This window comes from Mytilus trossulus, chromosome 9 (assembly GCF_036588685.1).
Source record: "Mytilus trossulus isolate FHL-02 chromosome 9, PNRI_Mtr1.1.1.hap1, whole genome shotgun sequence".
NCBI classification, from domain to species: Eukaryota; Metazoa; Mollusca; class Bivalvia; order Mytilida; family Mytilidae; genus Mytilus; species Mytilus trossulus.
The window spans coordinates 22,353,984-22,372,776 of record NC_086381.1 but is presented as its reverse complement, the minus strand read 5'-3'; the positions used below and the strand labels follow the sequence as shown (position 1 = coordinate 22,372,776).

Sequence of the window (18,793 nt, the reverse complement as noted above, 5' to 3'; positions counted from 1 at the left end):
ATATGTAATCTCTATGATCACAAACAAAGAAATATATAGAAATAAAATTGTATTCGGTGCCGCAAAGTTATTCATCAATTTGTGTCGAAATCCGTGTTACTCAAACAAAGTACAGAATTTTGTAAGCTGTTGTCTGTTCAGCTCTGTCTTTTCTATTGGAGGTGCTCTTGTGTGATCTTATTCACTCGTTGTCGCTTCTGCATAGTTCTTCCCTTGTTCAAGATCAAGAGAATCCTGCTGGTTCAAAACTAGTTGCAAGCCTAAACTAAATACGATCAATTCCAGTTGCACCAGTATGACAATATGTTAACATAGCTATTTAATTTCATGAAAAAGAAACTTGCCTATGTTACAGTTGTTGCACATAGTAATCCTGGTTTGAATTCCGTTCCAGACAATCGAAAACAAAATAAAAGCAAGAAAACACACGTTATACTGTAAATTAATTCTATTTTATCCCTAACTATACATATTCTGTTGAAATTACTTTAAAAGTATTTGACGTTTCCTATAAATTGTAAATCAACCGTATATCGCTGGATTGGTGCCCTCTTGATTAAAAAGCAAATTAAAAGAACTGCCGTATACGTCCATTTTAAAGCGTACAGTAACCCCGATATTTGCAAAGAACAAGATGAGTATCCACATTTAATGGAATTATCATTCTTTAAACGAAAAGATTTAAAAGATATTTCCATTAGAGGCTGTCGTTACATAAAAGAAAATCAGATTTCGAACCAAGTTACTGTTATTTCATGGCATATTTCAAATACAGTTTGATGGGAATAGGAATGTATTTTTCCCAAAGGAGTACATTTGTGATAATTCAATAAAAGGTTTAAGTAGATATTGAATTTTAAACACTAAATTAATGACGACCAATTCTAGTAGGGGGAACATTCTCATCAATTTTTCTTAATATGACATTTTGTTTTTGTTTATTAAGTTACACAATATTATAGTTAAGAATGTTAACATTAATTCATTTATATACAGGTGATCTAACATAAAAGAGTTGACGAATTTCACAGGAATCGGTCAATCAACAAAGACATTCTTTTAAAAAAAATTGGAAGTCAAATCTTCAACTTAATATTGTCCAAAATACACGGATGCCCCACTCGCAATATCATTTTCCATGTTAAATTGACAGTGAAATGAGGGTAAAAAGTCTAAAATCAGAAAGATCATACCATAAGGGACATGTGTACTAAGTTTCAAGTTGATTTGACTTCAGCTTCATCAAAAACTACATTGACCTAAAATTTGAACTGAAGCGGGACAGACGGACGGACACACAGACCAGAAAACATAATGCCCCTCTACTATCGTAGGCGGGAGATAACACAAATGTCAAATGTAACAACTTGCATCTGCGTATCATGTTTTTCCACATGTAGTTTATTATTCTGTGTTACTCAGATAAAATAAATTATTATTTGCATGAATCCTGGTACGTACTTAAACATTTCTAAATCAACCAGCTAACACTTCTCTTAGAAGCATGCATTTTTCAATACTTTATAAGCCAGAAGTTTTTACATCGTTTTATGCCATGTATGGTTTAGTGAGAAAAAAAATGGATTTTGTTTGTGTTATTATTCTTTAAAGTTGAAATTTATCTTTAAAGCATATGATACCGAATATTCCTGCAGATAGCTTTAACGCACCACAACTCCTAGTTTTACCAAAAACCCAGATATGTACCTGTTTATATGATTCCTTCACAGAAGAAATGTCATGAACTAAACACCTCCTTTTGTCCAATTTCATGAATTGCTATCTTGCTAAACAACTCAAAAGATCATATAACTCTACTTCTAGTAATACACAAACAGCTACTAGTTTGTGACGAAAAATAAGGATAAAACAAAAACATTTTTCCTCAATTCGATTTCATTATGAATACATTATCTCATTATAGTGAATGTTTAACTTGTTGACAAAATCAATATTACCGTAATCAAAATCTGCAACCAAATATTCATCAAGAACATTCGGTCATAATTTATTAATGACTTATCAAAATCTTAAAAGAAGAAAACTACTTCTTTATAACAATCATCCTTGAAAAATATGAAACATTTAGGTTAAGAGAAGTAGAAATATGAAAAAGATGAATGATATGTAAACATATTTTTTTGTCGACCCTGTATATCTCAATTACAAACCTCATGTTCCAATGTATCCTCATATATCAGATCTTTAAAATCATATTACTGAAATAACTTCAAAATTTAAACTCATTACCGCGTCCTCTAATAATGTTGCTTTCAATTTCAAATAACTTGTTTCAGAATTAATAACATAGACATTCTGAATGTTATGCAAATATCATTCAAGTTCATATTGAAACAAGAGTTTCAGCCAGACAAATATAATTATATATATAGATTTTTTTATTTATTTAATAAAAAAAGTTACAAATTCTAATCAGTACGCCTTTTGCTGTCATAACATGAAGACAATTATTTACAAACATTTCACTTATGGTGCGTGGGAGACATATTGCTGTAAAGCGTATGAGTGATACCAAGATCAATGCTATCATTTGGAGTTATGACATTTAATATATAAATGAAGATGTGGTATGAGGGTCAATAAGGCAACACTCCATCCAAGTCGCAAATTGTAAAATTAAATCATTATAGGTTAAAGTCTATAACTATCAAAGAACTGTCTTCAACGAGAAACCTTGGCTCACACCAAGCAGCAAACTATAAAGGACCCTGAACTGACTATTGTAAAACCATTCAAACCGGAATTAACCAACTGGCCTAATCTATATAAAAACGGGAAACGAGAAACACTTGTGAGCCACATCAACAAACGACATCTACTGAACATCAGATTCCTTTAAGATTTACGTTTTGCTGACAATTTAGATACCCTTTAGAGAATTTTCATTAAGAACTTTAGAAATAAGGTAAATATCAAAGGTATTCATTATGGTGAGCATTATGCTTAAATAAGTTATTGTTTAGAATAAAAGGACGTTAAATCTGATGCCTCGTATGGAGAGAGTGTCACGCTCTCTGCACGTTAAGAACCTTTACAAACAACTATTTGATGTGTCCGTAAGTGGCCTGTTGTACGGCAAAATTTCTGTCCGTATCCAATTTACACTAATATTCCCGTGGCAGTCCAAATTTCCCCGACCTTCATCCCGGACGGCCTCTATTACAGGACCTACCTATTGTATTTATTGTAAATTTGTTCTCGTCCTGAACATGCATGAAAAATTTGCCACTGGACGTTAAGCAGCCAACAATCAATCACTCAATTGTTTAGAATTATACTGTTTTATATCCAATATCAGTGTAAGATTTAACTTTTTCCTTCTTTTTCGATCATAAAATGTTCTATCTCCAAAATCTGATTTCAATTTCTTTTTAATGGATAAAATTATAAGGTCATGTAAAGCACTTATAAGACACCTAGGACCTGCATAAGCATAGCATCTTTTTTATTTAAAGCTTGAGTTAAATTTAAAAAAGAAAAAAACTTATAAAATTCAAGTCTAATTTTTACCAAAGTGACAAAATTGGACATAGACCAGTATAATTCCAAGGTGACGAATTGTCAAGAAACTTCCACAGACAAAGTTGAATTCCGGCTTTTGATTTTGCAACAAGAAAAATGCATCAGCAGGATTACATTATAAATGAATGCTGCAGAAGATACTAAAGGGACATTAAAAACTGACAAGTCTAAACTAAAAAACGCCAAGGCAAAACACCAATGATGACCAAAAGACAAACACATTGTATTGTAATTACTGAGATCTGCGTTGTTCAAGGTTCCTTTGAATGGTTTTACTACTACGACATATAATAAACTTATTCTTATCACGAGTAAATCACTGTCTCACTTTTGATTTTATAACACCCCCAAGACTAAAAACTAATCATTTATGCAAATAAAATGCAAAATTAAGATAAAATATTTAAATATACACAACTGAAGACTTGCGTGTGATTTCATTGTTATTAATAATCATTTTGATTGTTACACTAAATGTTATATTTCTTTGACTTTTTTGTTGTTGTTCAGACGTACTTTATTCATAGAACTAAACAAAAGAACGGTTTATTCGAGTTCTCGTTATTTTGATCTTTGTGTTCTGCATATTGGAATTAATAGACGACAGTCACATCCTCCAGTCACAGAATATTGACAAAAGGTAAATATTGATTGCTTTATTTATTCTTAAAGTAATCTTCTATTTATATGAAAGATTTGCACATAGTACAACGTGCAAGTCGTGAATAAGTATTACTTAAATAAGTTGAAAAATTATAAGCATATGGAACTTTGTTCGAAAGGTTTCGTCAAATATTCAATCAGTTAAAGGTATGTGATACACTACTTGTTTATAAGATTTAACGAGTATTGGCTGTATATAACATTTTAATTTATATACCAATAGGTAAAAGCTACTAATAAGTGATTTATATCCTAATTGTTCCTTAGGTTTGAATTTGCGAGATGAACATGATAGTCTAAGTGACTTTTTTAAATACTGTTTGTAAATATGTTCACTTAACTCTCGTTCCTTTATCGCTTGATATTTATTATTTTTGGAACATTGTCTTTTTCGATTGTAAGTTCACGGTATAATATTCAATAAACCATTCATGAATGAGACTATAGCAAGTACACAAATCATTTTGTGTTAATGGACATAGTTAAGTGTTCATTGTTTTACATTTTTCAATGACAATAGAAAATGATTTGACACCGAGACTAATATGTTCGATTTTACAATGTATGTTAACAATATTTTCGTAAATGTAACACACAGCTCAGATACACGCTCACGTGGTGATAACAATTGCGCGAAAATGATATGAACTATTCATTAACAATCGTCAACTACTAGCTGCATTTCAATTTGCATATTTTATACGATGAAATGTTTTCATTTATTCGGGTATGATTAATACTTTTATTCTATTATATTTTAGAATATGGAGAAGTTTAAACTTAGTCTTCTGAAATCAACACTGATGAACAACACTCTTCATTCATCCCAAACGTCTCCATCATTAGCACAGAACGGTTTGGTGAGAGAAACAATGGATTCCCATTCATAGCCATATAATTGACATTTCATTACTAATGAACATATATTAATGTTGTGCTGAATCCCCTTTGTTTTTAAAGGCAGTCGTTGTGATGTGCCACAATACGACTACATTGAATTTATGCATTATCCATATAAACTCATCAGAGATAGTTCACAATTGGAAAGCTGAAATCATCTCTTTTGTTGTAAAGTTTTGTTTTCAACCGACCATCATTGTCAATTTCTAGATGTAAGTCAAGATATGAAGCCGACTTAACTGTATCTGTAGTATCCTTTATCTCTAGTTCGATGGGATAGATGCGTTTCACATAGTCACCAAATTTTGAATTGTTTAGTGAAAGAACATCATCTATATAGCGGAAAGAAGAGTTAAAGGATATTGCTAACTTCTTATCTTTCTTCCTAAGAATTTCCTGCATGAAGTCAGCCTCATATTAATAAAGAAACAATAATAAACAATAATTGTTCAATGGCGGCATGTCCCGCGGTTGACCTCGTGACAACCGGTGTAACTCATTTATGAAAAAAAGCAACTCGACATTGTTCTATTTTCTATGAACATCATTGATTTGTGTTATTATACATCTCTAGGTGTTAAGAGATGTATGGTGATATGCGTATTATTATCATCAAAAGTCGACCGCAATGACGTGCGAGAATAAAGTAAAATATTCATTAACAGGTCAAATGAGAAAGAGAGGCAAAACATACCGTAGCGACATTACAACTCACAAAACAACAAAACACACACCGCAACATAGAAAACTATTGACTGAGCAACACGGACTTCACCGAAAAACAAACGAAAACACCACTAAAACCCAAAGAAAGAGCAACTGCTTCAGCAAACTTAGAGGCGATCTCTGGTGCATAAACAAAGACGCAAAGATTGATGAAAAAGTTCTCTGATCTGTATAGAACGTGGCGTTGTTTTACATTGTAGTTTTGTGATAGATCCCACTCTTGTTGAAATAAACTTCGTATTCATCAGTTATAGTCCCTAAGAAGCCATCTCAATATTGGTCTCACTAAAGGACAAGAGAAACAGGAATTTAAAATGCACATATCATTGGAACACTCTTGTCAGAAATGGGGTTTCTGATACAAAAGTTTTCATATAACAAGTACATATTTTATGAAAATATTATAATGGTATACAAATTAATATGTATTAAATATTACATTTACTAGTATATGTTTTCTTTTTAATATTATATTTGATTTTAACCTATATTATACTTATTGTGTAATTTTTAAAACTAACAGTAAAACAGTTTTCTCGAAGTCTATATGTCAAGATTTTAAAGTATTGTTGCTAACAAAAATGTTATTTCAGAGTTTTGACGTTCTGCTTTGCTTTGTTTTGAAATTACATGTGTAAAATTTTAACATAATGGTGTCACTTTTTATTTCAGTGTTAAAGGTAGCAAGCATAGCGGTTGCCTAAAATTTCATAACTTTCGCTTACAAATTTATATCAAATAAAAAGGATATTGTCACACTTTTTTTTAGACTTACGCGTTGGATAATGATTTTTTTTTAATTTGCATTTAGCAGTTATTTCTCTTGTGGACAGTTGTTTCATTGGCAATCATACTACATCTTCTTTTTTCAGCTATATAACATTTTTTGATTTCATAAAAGTTCAATTATAATAACTTTTTATGATATTAAGTACATATCTGTAAGAGGTGTTAAGACACGTTTTTTTTTAGAATGGTAATAATTATTTCCGATAATTTATAAGATCGGATAATACAATTTTGTCTATTGCAGTAGACGTCAATGTAGCACTTTACAACTGCATTTCATAAGCTACAACCATTGATATTATTAAAGGTCAACCGTCTCGACGTTATAGCTATAGGGTATATGCTATTCATGTACCGTTATAATTATGCTTTGCTAAATTCCAAATATTTTCGAAGCAAATTTTGCATGTAATACAAACTACATATTTTTCGTGTATTAAGTTTTTGAAATTAAAAAATAAATTCGTAGCACTGATATAGTATAATTATTCATATGCATTTTTTTCGTCTGTGCTGAATGTTTAATAGCAAATGAATAACTATTTATTGATTGGAGTATAACAAGTTATATAGTATTAGATAATTATTGTATAATTGATACACAACTAGGGTAATATCCTCAAGGCGTGTAATTGCCATGCGAAAAATCTTGTTAAAATTCCTCACTATTTGTATTTTCATAGTTATTAGCTGAACCAACTTGTTCTCTGAACATTTTAACAAGTCCATCTGACATTGTTTTGTATGTTACATTTGTCAAAGCATGTTGTTTTAGTGTCAGTAGCAAAATTTACATCTTATTAATTGAAACAAACATTGTAAAACATGCATGACGGGAACGGACTATATAATAAGAACATGAAAACAAACATCATTTCCGTTCTTAAATCTGTTTTGTTTTGGACTCTAACATAAACTTTATCTCAGAAAGACGCCGGACGTAGCATTTAAAAAAAGTTTTGATTGTGCTTAAAAGTTGAAATAAGTTAACAATGAAGTATGCTTCGTTTATGACAATTCCAACCAATATGGTTAAAAGACTGTTCCATACCAAAACAACAGTACGTAATCCGAATTAAAATGCATAGAAATTTACATTTTCAGACTTTTTTTGTCAATTCGAATATATAATTTATTGACTTTTTATTTCATTTAGGAAACGATAATGGAGAAAGAGAGTCTGTCGTCAACAACACATTACACTCGGAAAAAATCGTTCCCTTTTCAACACGAACATGGATTACATGCAGGGATGTATAGTGCTCATGGGTCTAGGAGACCGTCAGTGGCTTACAGGGCCGTTAAAGTAAGTATATAATAATGTAAAGGAGTAAGTTCGGTAAGGGCCATATTTGGCCCCAATTATAAAGTTCATAGTTAAAAGACAATAAATGTTTTAACTTGCCTTAAAGACATGTAAGAAAGTTAAACAGAACTGTTTTTGTTGAAGTTTAATTCTAACACGTTGATTTTTACATCCAAAAAAGGTCAAGATAAGGGATTTTGGTAAAATTTGACAAAATCAGCTAGATTTCAACCAAATAAAGGACCAGGAAACATAGAGCGCAGGCGTCGACAAGCTAAAGATTCAAATAAGACATGTGAAATGTCTTCACAAACACTATTTTAAAAGATCTTAGTTGTCGACGTATGCGCTCTACATTTCCTGTCCAGTTATCTATGGAAATTTACCCATTTTCATTGATTTTTTCGTGAAAAATCATTATGAGTGCAAATTGTGACGTCATAATGACAGGCAGAAACCTAAAATTTCCAACAAAATGGTTTATATCCTAGCTAGTCAATGTATTAGCTATGATTTTTCGTGATATTGGTCGATAAATCCGAATTTGAAATTTACGCTAAAACAGGGGGCCATTTTAGGACCTTATCGAACATACTCCTTTAACAGACGGAGCAAATGTTTCACAGCACGTGGTTCGGTTTTTCAAAATTGATTTTGACGTCATTTTTTGTTTGCCGTTGACTGATTTTGATATTGTGACGTAGTGATTATAGTGACTACACACACAATGTTTGCAGATCGTTAAGAACGAATCTGTAAAGTTTTCTTTCTGATAGTTTTAATCAATATAAACAATACTTCGCCACGATATATTTCTCTTTTCAACAGTTATCGACAGCGGTATACTACTGTTGCCTTTATTCGACAGTTAAATTACATTTGGCCAACTTCACAATTGGAGAATTGAAATTTGACTAGCTCCAGTAGATACTATCGTATCAGAGCGATGCATTGGTACATAAAGAAACTTTACATATTATACTGAATTTCAGATAACTGTGGACTATTTTCTTCTTTTTTTTCATAAGTTTGGCGATTCATCAAGAGAAAAAGATGTTTAAAATTGTACTGACCAGTTGATTAAAGTTTTGATTTTATGAATCTTTTCCATTTAGTAATGCATAAGATGCAAAACGAAAATCATAATTAACATTAAACCTATTAACTTTGCAGTTGGTATATATTTTCCGAACACCTGTTGTTGTTGAATATTCTTTTGTTAATTAAACAAGCAATAATCATAATTGTCATAGAGCAACGTAATTATCAGGTAGTACTTAATCATCACTCATTGACGTATGATGAACAAGGTTCCAGTAATGTTTTAGAAAAAAAAGTATTCTTTGTGAATCATCGTTAAACAACACATTAAAATATGCTTTTTGAAGATTTCAATATCTTTACCTTGACATCGATAATAGACATCAATATTCCAAGTGAAAATTACTTCCTAATTATTATTTGCCAATTAACAAGCTTGTTAAGCATTCATTGAAAGAAATGGTTTGTAGTCGGTTTGTCCGTTTAAACCAGAAGCAAGGTATAGAGTTTTTTTTAGTGATTACATAGCATACATTTAGTTGAAGTTTACACTTTTACTCTTATGTAAATCTTTGTTAGAATGCCAATGTACATTTTAATTGGTCTTAATAATTATTTCAAGTTTTGGTATCTTTTTGCTGAAACTTGAGATATTTAAGTGGAGAAGAAAGGCATTTCCGGTTACACTAAATAACATTTCATGTTGTAACAAACATTTTATCATAACACTACGTTAATATTTGAATTTTCTTGCTTCTTAGAAGAAGTGCGTATTTAATTTTAAAACACTTTTCAAACTATAATAGAACTCGTTCTCTCGCTTCTCCTTAGAAGATTTAAAACTGACTTGATTTAATACCTTAAATAAATCAAGCAAATGAAAGTGGAATATTACGTAATTGTATTCCAGATGAACGCTTGTAAACGTTGCTCTCAATTTCAACTCTTTCTGGTAGAAAACTTCCTCTTAATGTAACTTGTCTTCTAAATTATGATTTTATATAACAAAAAGGTGTACTTGATTGATATGTTATGCTTTTATAGTGTGTTTTCTCTTTTGTACTTGCATAAAACATTTGAAATTATTAATTGATATCGCTGATACGATTTTCATCTCGTTTTTGTTTTATTATCATATTACATAATAAGTTGAAGATAGAGAGGTAAATATATTATTAACAATTTTCCATGTACAAAAAATACAATTTAATTTGTGGTGAAAATAAAAAAAATTACATTTAAATAGACGATATTTGTTTGGTCTTTGTTTGGACAAATATTTTAGAGATAATATGATTTTCATGAAAGTATGCTTCATGTGAGTATATTTTAAATTTTTATTAAGATATACGTTTGGTTTTGTTTTTTGTTCAACTGAAATTGTCTGTACTTTTTCCGTTGTGCCTAAATCCATTGATCGGGTATCTGGTGTTTATAGCTACATAATGAGTTACGAATAACGTTGTTATTTATGGAAATATTTGTTCTTTTGGAAAGGCGCATTTTAAGATTGCTATAAAATATCAGCGTTTTGTACAGCGACTTCATCTGTAACGCCTGAAATTTGTGTACTATTTTGAATTTTGACTATATTTTGTTGAGAACTTCGCTCATGTGAGATATTTCCGGCTCCGATCTGAACTGACAATTGGAAGTTTTCTAAACGAATATCGGTTGTTGAGATTATCTCCTTCATAAACAAAACTAATCAAATTTAAATTACATAGCATTTATACCGAACAAACAAACAACCAATTAGAATTGCATACTCATCAGATTTCCCTTATAATTGAATTTTTGTCCGTTATAAATGTTTAAGCACCCAATTTATCTACCAGAAGGAACCAGAGGTTGATATTATATTGCATATGTAAAAACCCACAGAATAGTGGTTCATATAGATTCTTAGAGGTGTCTAATCTTTACTGTTATATTTCTGTTTTACAGGCCGTGGAAAATGTCGCTAGACGAATGTCCACACCTGATTTCTCTATTGAACGAATTGAACAAAACTTAGAGGAAGAACTTGCTAGAGAATCAAAAGAACCAGAAAAACTTAGAGACATGTAAGATCATATATCTATATAAGATGACAAAATATTTCAATAACATGACAATGTAGAAATATAATTATACAAAACATAGACATAGCATTCATGATAGAACAGACATTTAGCCATTATGACTTTGACTTCTTTATTCTGTCCTTCCGTATGTTCTTTCTTTTGTCCGTCCTTGCCTTGGTTTTAATGAAATGTCACACTATCGTTAGTATCTTGAAGCATCGTGCAACCAAGTACGCGCACTGTATAATTTTTGTAACCACATAATTTGTAGGATTTCTCATAGAAAAACCCGGACTTTGCAAAAGCATTATTCCAAATAAAATTTCAAATGAATTTAACTTCGTTTTTCGTCTTTTGACAGTAAAGTTTGGGCTTGTACGTTTTGTAATATGTATGTCTTGTTGTCCATTTGTTTGATGTGTTTTGACCTTTTGATTTGCCAGATGATTAGGTACTTTCCTTTTTGAATTATCCTCGGAGTTTTTTGTGATTTTGTGATTTTACTTTTTGATGTTTTAAATTGAACCCGTGCATAGCTTTTGTGCTTAATGCTTTAAATCTTCTACCCAAATATTAAGGACGTTTTTCATAAGTAAAGATGCATGCATTCAAGTTGATGCGAATTCGTGACTCTTATATTTTATGATATACTTGTATGAATTGATTGATCAAGTACAAACGCACTCTAGTGTTAATAAAAAAAAAAAATCTAAGCTAAATGTATTGAAAAATGTTCTTTTGTTTTCTTTTTCCAAATATCAATAAAGCCAAATAAGTGTTTCTAACACTTTAAAGTAGTCCAGTTCTACTTCGATTTTTCTTCTATGTAAATATTATAGCTGTTTCCTATTTCGAGATTGCATCCTGATAGAAGTATCTATTATATTCAAATGACTATGCATATTCCATTTACATGTATGTACAAATGTTTATTTTATTTTAAAAAAAAAAACCTGTAAAAGGCATTCATAATTTAGTTTATAAATAATTCTATAACGAAATAAACGAGGTAAAACACTTAACACTATCACATTAAAATAATAGATTGAACAGGTCTTTATTGAATAAAATTTGGAATATGGAATAAAGGAGTATCTTATACCAAAGAACATGGAAAATACAGATAAAATTATTATAACAGTTTTGGTACTTTGTCTCGAATATACAAGACAAAAGTTGTATCATAAAAACGTGTTTAAATGCATCAGAATCACACTTTTTTCTTCAGTTTAAAAAGAAGTTTTATGTAGAATCATATTCCAAACAGTGTGGTCCTGACCATTGATTGACGACCTAAATTATTCCATTGACTGGGACAGATTAGGTGAACGTTTGTCGGTAACAATCACTGCTCACTATGTACTTGTTAAAGACACTGAATCTGTGGGGTCACCAAAGGTTCTCAACACCTAAATAAAGCAATTCAAAAAAAGAATCCGGAATAATACGATGTGTTGATTTATATCAATAATATAAATCGAAACATAAAGGTTATTCCTGAATAATTTTTCAAATAATTTTATTATTAAAGGCGTTAAGAACCTTTGGTGATCCCACAGTTTAAATTCTATAATAAGTAAGAAGTGAGCAATGGTCGTTACAGACAAACGTTCACCTAATCTGTCCCAGTTAATGGGATAATTTAGGTCGTCAATCAATGGCCAGGACCACACTGTTTTGAATATGATTCTATATGAAACATCTTAGCATCAACTGAATAAAACAATAATAACCAAAATGATAAACTAAATGTTGCATGAATATCATTGGTATATATTTTCGTGCAATCTTTTCATAGATGCAAAAGTTGTGACGTTAATCATAAAAAAAATCGAATAGACATGCATAGTCGATAGAAGAAGAAAAATAGTACAATTCCTTATTAGCAAAACACTGGCATCGGTGTACGATGGTCTAAGTCGTTCTACTACCGTACAACAAATCTGTAAACACTGATGGTTTGAGTTCGATTCCAATCTCAATGACATTGATTGCAAGTTTTTCAGCCGAGGGTCGTTGTTTTGTTCCGAGACCCACTCCAGCATCCTCCAATAAAAATATGTTCGTTATGAAATAGCCGAAAAGAGAGGCGTAAGAAACCATTCAAAATCAAAGTAGAAAATAAACGGACAACGGCATGACTAAAAAAGAAAACGACATGCATAAGAACAATAGAACACAAAACACAATAAAGAAGACTAAAACTGAGCTACACGAACCCCAGAAAAAACTTGAGGTAATCTCAGGTGATCCGGAATAATAATCAAATCCTGCTCCACATGGGGCACCCGTCGAGGTGCTCATATTAGCACAAACCCGGTAACATGTGTAATTAATGATATACCATAATCAATCAATCAACGAATAAGGGAAAAAAAAGACACTTAAATATGACGTTTAATGCAACACAAATATTATGCATCAATTTTAAATAACGAAAACCCTTTTCTTGTTGCAGTTTACGAAGGTCTGGTGAGAAACTTCTACACAGTAAAAAAGTTCTGTTTTTAATCGTGCTTTTAAACATCATCGATTGTGGATTGGTTCTTGGTGAATTAATTTTAGATATACACTTTATAAAAGGCAAGTATCAAATAGCGTACCATTTACAATTTAACATACATAAATATGCATTATAACACTCCTTACTATTTTCAAACTTTAAGTCTGAATAATGTTGGTTCTGAAAGCTAAAGGCTTGCCATTAAATTTTCAAATGTCATGTTTTATACATGTATTTATCGTATCATATAAAGATTAAAATCACCAATCGAAATTTGTTTCTCATATATTACACAATGTACTGTTGGTTACGAGGACTTTGGGAGTAAACAGCAATAATTTGTCCTTCATGTCAATAAAATGCAGCATAACTAGTGTAACTTAAACCAAAATTCAATTAGAAGCAAGGTTATGTATTGTCTTTAATTTCGAATTAATTCATTTAGGATATTGGTACTGTATTGAAATCGTCGTAAATATCAAAGCATAGAAATGATTAAATACATTTTGTTTTATGGATAATAATTGTTTGAAATTATTTAGTCTTTAGAATCTCCAATATCCAATTAGGCATCAGTTTTCTTTAACTTTTGGATTTTGACCTGATAGTATTGCCATTAAGGACAGTTTCCCTCCACTCTTTTTTTCTGTGTGCATTTTTGCTTTAACTATTGAGATACTCCTTAACATGTATCGTAAACGTAAATGCATGATTTACGTGTATCACTTACATATCAAATGTACATACAGTCTTTGCGAAGATTAAACGAATCTGTAAAAAGTAAAATCACAAAAATACTGAACTCAGAGAAAAATCAATTTGGAAAGTCCATAATCACATGGCAAAATCAAAAAACAAAAAATATAGCACTAGTACGGGACACCGTTACCCAATTGTAATCAAATTAAATTTTCCCGAAAATATAATTTCGCATCAAAGTAGAGATCATGGTTTTAAAATTATAGTTATTAAATATCACCAGGAGGCTAATGAAATAAAATTAAATGTTGATAATTTCACAGATGTTTTGCAACGCAGCAAAAGAATACTACTAATACATCATGATTTTTCTATTAGATGATTACATTTGCAGAACGTTGTCGGAATTATACAAAGATTAATTTGTTATATGTGAAACTATCAGACGTTTTGTATGGAGGGGGTATATCTGAGAGTGTTCTAAAGAGAGAGCATCTTTGAAAAAGAATATGGCTACAGCTATTTTCATTGCTTTTATGCTTTCACAAAGGAGATACATGATCCATTCACAATCATGACTTAAGCAATTTTTTCATGGCACCTACGAAAAAGTACTTTTTTCACTATGAAACCCGATTCATTCCTTATCTCTTTTTCTCTCCGTGTATCTAATCAGAGAAAGGTCGTTATATTTACAAGACCTTGACCACAGTAACCACGATGTGAAGAACAAATTATCGAACGTATCACTGAAAATTGGCTAAATTGCTTTATTAATATATATTATTGGTAAATATGGACGGATGGTTGTCTAAAGATTGATGATTATCCCGACCTTCTTTAATCAAAGTGATTGATTATACCCTCTTTAGGAAGATTATCTTTCAATGACGTTTCTTAGTCTACTCATCATATTCTGTATGTTACGACTTAATATGCTCCGGTGCTATAACATTTACTTGTAAAAATATAATTACGTATCTGTTACGAAAACTGATTTTTTTTGGCATAATGTATAAGGTATGTAACAATTTTGGTGTATACGTGTCTATTTGTGTTGAATGGGGAAAAAAACCAAAATGTGATATGGGGTAGTTATTTGGTTATGTTCTCCAAAACTATTTCTTTGTGTGTTTGTCATGTATTTCTATCACGCATTGAAGTCATTTAAGCGATATTTAACCTTGCCATAAGCGGGAAGATTGGCTAGCCATAAAACCAAGTTCCACCCACCATTTTTTGTTTAACATGTGTTGTACCAAGTAAGGCATATGGCAGTTGTTATCGAATACTAGTAAATAGTTTCTCTGTATACTGGCGTTTGTTTTTGTTGCACTGCAATGTTCCTGTTTTTTCTTTGTTTTAGTTTGTAACACGGATTTGTTTTCTCGCAATAGATTTATGACCTTTAAACGCGGGAAACTATTGATGCCTTTATGTATATAGTAATTCTTATAGAATGGTAAAGATAAGGATATTTTCCCGAACAAGGCGGTTCACGTATGATAAAGAAAAGTGAGAAAATGTTTTTCCGACAGTGTATCTTTAAAAAACGTCAATAGGTTTTGCAAGTCCTGCAAGCGACAGTTAGATATAAGAAATGTTGGACCCTGTCGTATGTTGTAAAGCATTTTAACAATTGTCAACGTAAGTAATTAATAAGATGTAACGACCTATTCATGTCCAACTCCTTTAACATTGAAACTTTGAATAAGACGGTAAAGGAAATTATTTAGATTTAATATATTTTCCTTTGTTCCTATGATGAAATGTACTTAAGATTTTCTTATTTCATCACTTGTATATTACTATATTATTTTGCGGACATGTTTAACTGAAACAATATTTCATATATAAGAATGTATGCATTTTGGATACTACATCCTTATAATTAACTTTTTATATTAATAACTTCATATTTTACAATTTCAGATATGGTAAACGACTCCAAAGTTTTAATCAAAAAGTTCATGTTTATCTTACAAACCGAGTTTTCTACAATATTTGGATTAATAGATACATTAGATGTCCCAGCGTATTTCAACACAGTCATAAATACAATTTCACATCCTACTAAATTTAATCTGACGTTATCAAACATATCTAGTGATCATTTTCAACAATTTACACATCAAGATATGCCAACGTTTTTGGACCCAACAGTTACATCAGTAGAAGAAGATATAGCTCATGCATTTCACAAAGCTAGTATAGCAATATTAGGATTCCTTGTTTTAATGGTAAGTATATTACAATGTGCGAGTTTTGGAGCCTAACAAATAAGACCGTTTCTAAGATGTCCCAAAATACATACAAAAGCGCATCAAAAATTATAAACCTGGTATCTCTGAGGAGTTTTATCTTACCAACACAACAAAGTAAAATTTTCATTACTGTAAATTGATAAAAACAATAACGGTACAACATTTCTGTACCAGATGCAGATTTCGACAATAAATATCTCTCTAGTGATGATCGAGGCTAACATATTTGAAAATCAAAAGCTTATTGAACATATGAAGAGCTATAATCCAAAAAGGTACAAAAGGTATCATCAAAGCTGAGCAAAGAATCAGAGCTTTGTATTAGGGAGATACGTTCCAAGATCAAAATCAAAACCATAAACAATAGCACATGATTGACTTTTTATCCACATCCATTCACTAGAACATCTAGTTAATAATATTTTTTTTATTTTAGTTTGCATTGGTTTTGGTTGGGTGTGGTTGTCTATGACTGATGGACTTTTCAAGTTCAACACTTCAAGCAGTGAATAATCTAAATCTTTCCTTTTAAAGTTTCTTAATCGTTCTTTAAAAGAAAACACAATAACAATATCAGTCCTTTCTTTTTTCTAATCCTATCCAAACGTAATTTTCTCAGTTATAAAAACTCTGCAAAAATTTTGAAAATTCACAGTAATTCTTCAATACAAAATATCACCATTCATTGTGGATATTAAAATCCTTGATTTCAAATATTTTGGTAGGGCATACTTCCAAAATCAGCATGTTATACATTTAAACTCTTTCTGTTATAGCTTAATTTCATATAAGTCTGCCATGTGACAGACAAATGATAGCAATATTATGATTTGTATTTTATCTTTTGACAGACTTGATCTATTGCGTCAACCTTTTTGTTTGTTTAAATAAGTAGTATACTGATGTATAAACATTTACAGTAAACGAAGACTTATTTATTGCAAAGAGAAACCGACTGGCGAAATAAGATAGCACTAATCAATATTTAAAATCTGTATTAACGAAATGAAATTGTTACCAAAATGACAGTATAAATATTGAATAAATAAAGGAGTTTCATTCACAATTTAGGAACAATATCCAATACCATTTAGTTTAAAGGAATCTGAGAAATATAATGGAACAGAACGTTGAAATTTTAGAAATTTCACAACCAATTGTTTTTAATGTTACGTACAATATATGAAATTATGTCTAATGTAAGCAAGCATTGATATTTTTCTTTTATTAAATACGGATGAAACATATTTATCTAGTCACGACTGTGGTTACTTTAATTTATACATTGAAAGGGCGACATGGACACACAGGGTCACTGCTGAAAAGAATTTAAGAATGAAACATATATTACTTTATGCTTATAATTGCAAATAAGTTCACGTTCTTTTGTAAAATTTCTAATTTATAAACATGACTATTGACAACTCTGCAGTTGATTTGATACAAACTAAAATTCCCCGTTGTCGATATTTTCACGTTTTTATTGGCGAAAAAAATAGTTTGTTTATTTTTCTTTATTTTACAGACTCTTTTAAAAGTATTTTGTTATGGAAAAGAAATATTCAAGAAAAAACTCCAGGTAAACTTTTTAAATTTGGAAACAAAACTACTAGTAGTAAAAACAAGTTACTCAGTGTGTGTATATATATATATAACAAATAAACGAAAACAATGCAATATCCATTCAAAAAGTTAAAAGTGTTGTTTGGGCATAAGCCAAGGTAATATACAATATTTTAATTAAGCCAAAGCAGTTGAAAATTAGTATGGAAACAAAATTTGAAATACCTATAATGTGAGGGATTGTCAATCATATTTTAGTCTGAGGTTTATATTTGTAAGTAATAAGCGATACAGTTATTGTCCAGATTGACTATTATTTGTAACAGTGTTTGTGTTTTTGATTTCTATTTAAAATTATAATAGAAATTTTCTATATCAAACATTCATTTTTGTTTTGCCTATGACATTAAAACCTACAAGGATATAGAGAAACATCAAAAAGATGAAAAAGCAAGAAATTTTTATCAAGACAAAACTATAAACGACCAAAATTATCAGCAAACAAAAAAATTAAGCCATGTTTGAATCGATAGAGAACATTGCAATGTGCAAGCATTGGCTCTTTGGAGCTTGTAGCTGTATGGCTCTTTGATTTGTAACTTTTTAAACTTTTATGAGATTATATCATAGGTAAACTAATTTTGCCTAATTTTTATATTACATTTGTATGTTCAGTATAACATACTTACGCGCTATGTGAATACTTTACCGTGTATGTATAACAGACATA

The 18,793-nt window shown here is 30.6% G+C and overlaps 1 protein-coding gene across 6 annotated transcripts in view; it reads left to right on the top strand.

Annotated features, from left to right (window-relative positions):
* The window catches only part of LOC134685319 (uncharacterized), a 50,939-nt gene that overhangs the window by 26,603 nt on the left and 5,543 nt on the right, over positions 1–18,793 (top strand). For 5 of the 6 annotated variants that reach the window (XM_063544983.1, XM_063544984.1, XM_063544985.1 and 2 more), the window contains exons 2-6: positions 7,778–7,927; positions 10,916–11,034; positions 13,493–13,617; positions 16,169–16,476; positions 18,026–18,079. In XM_063544983.1, coding sequence (XP_063401053.1) covers positions 7,778–7,927; positions 10,916–11,034; positions 13,493–13,617; positions 16,169–16,476; positions 18,026–18,079 — 756 coding nt within the window. Of the gene's footprint in view, positions 1–4,967; positions 5,067–7,777; positions 7,928–10,915; positions 11,035–13,492; positions 13,618–16,168; positions 16,477–18,025; positions 18,080–18,793 lie in introns of those variants that run through there. The other variant, XM_063544980.1, reaches the window with a different exon arrangement.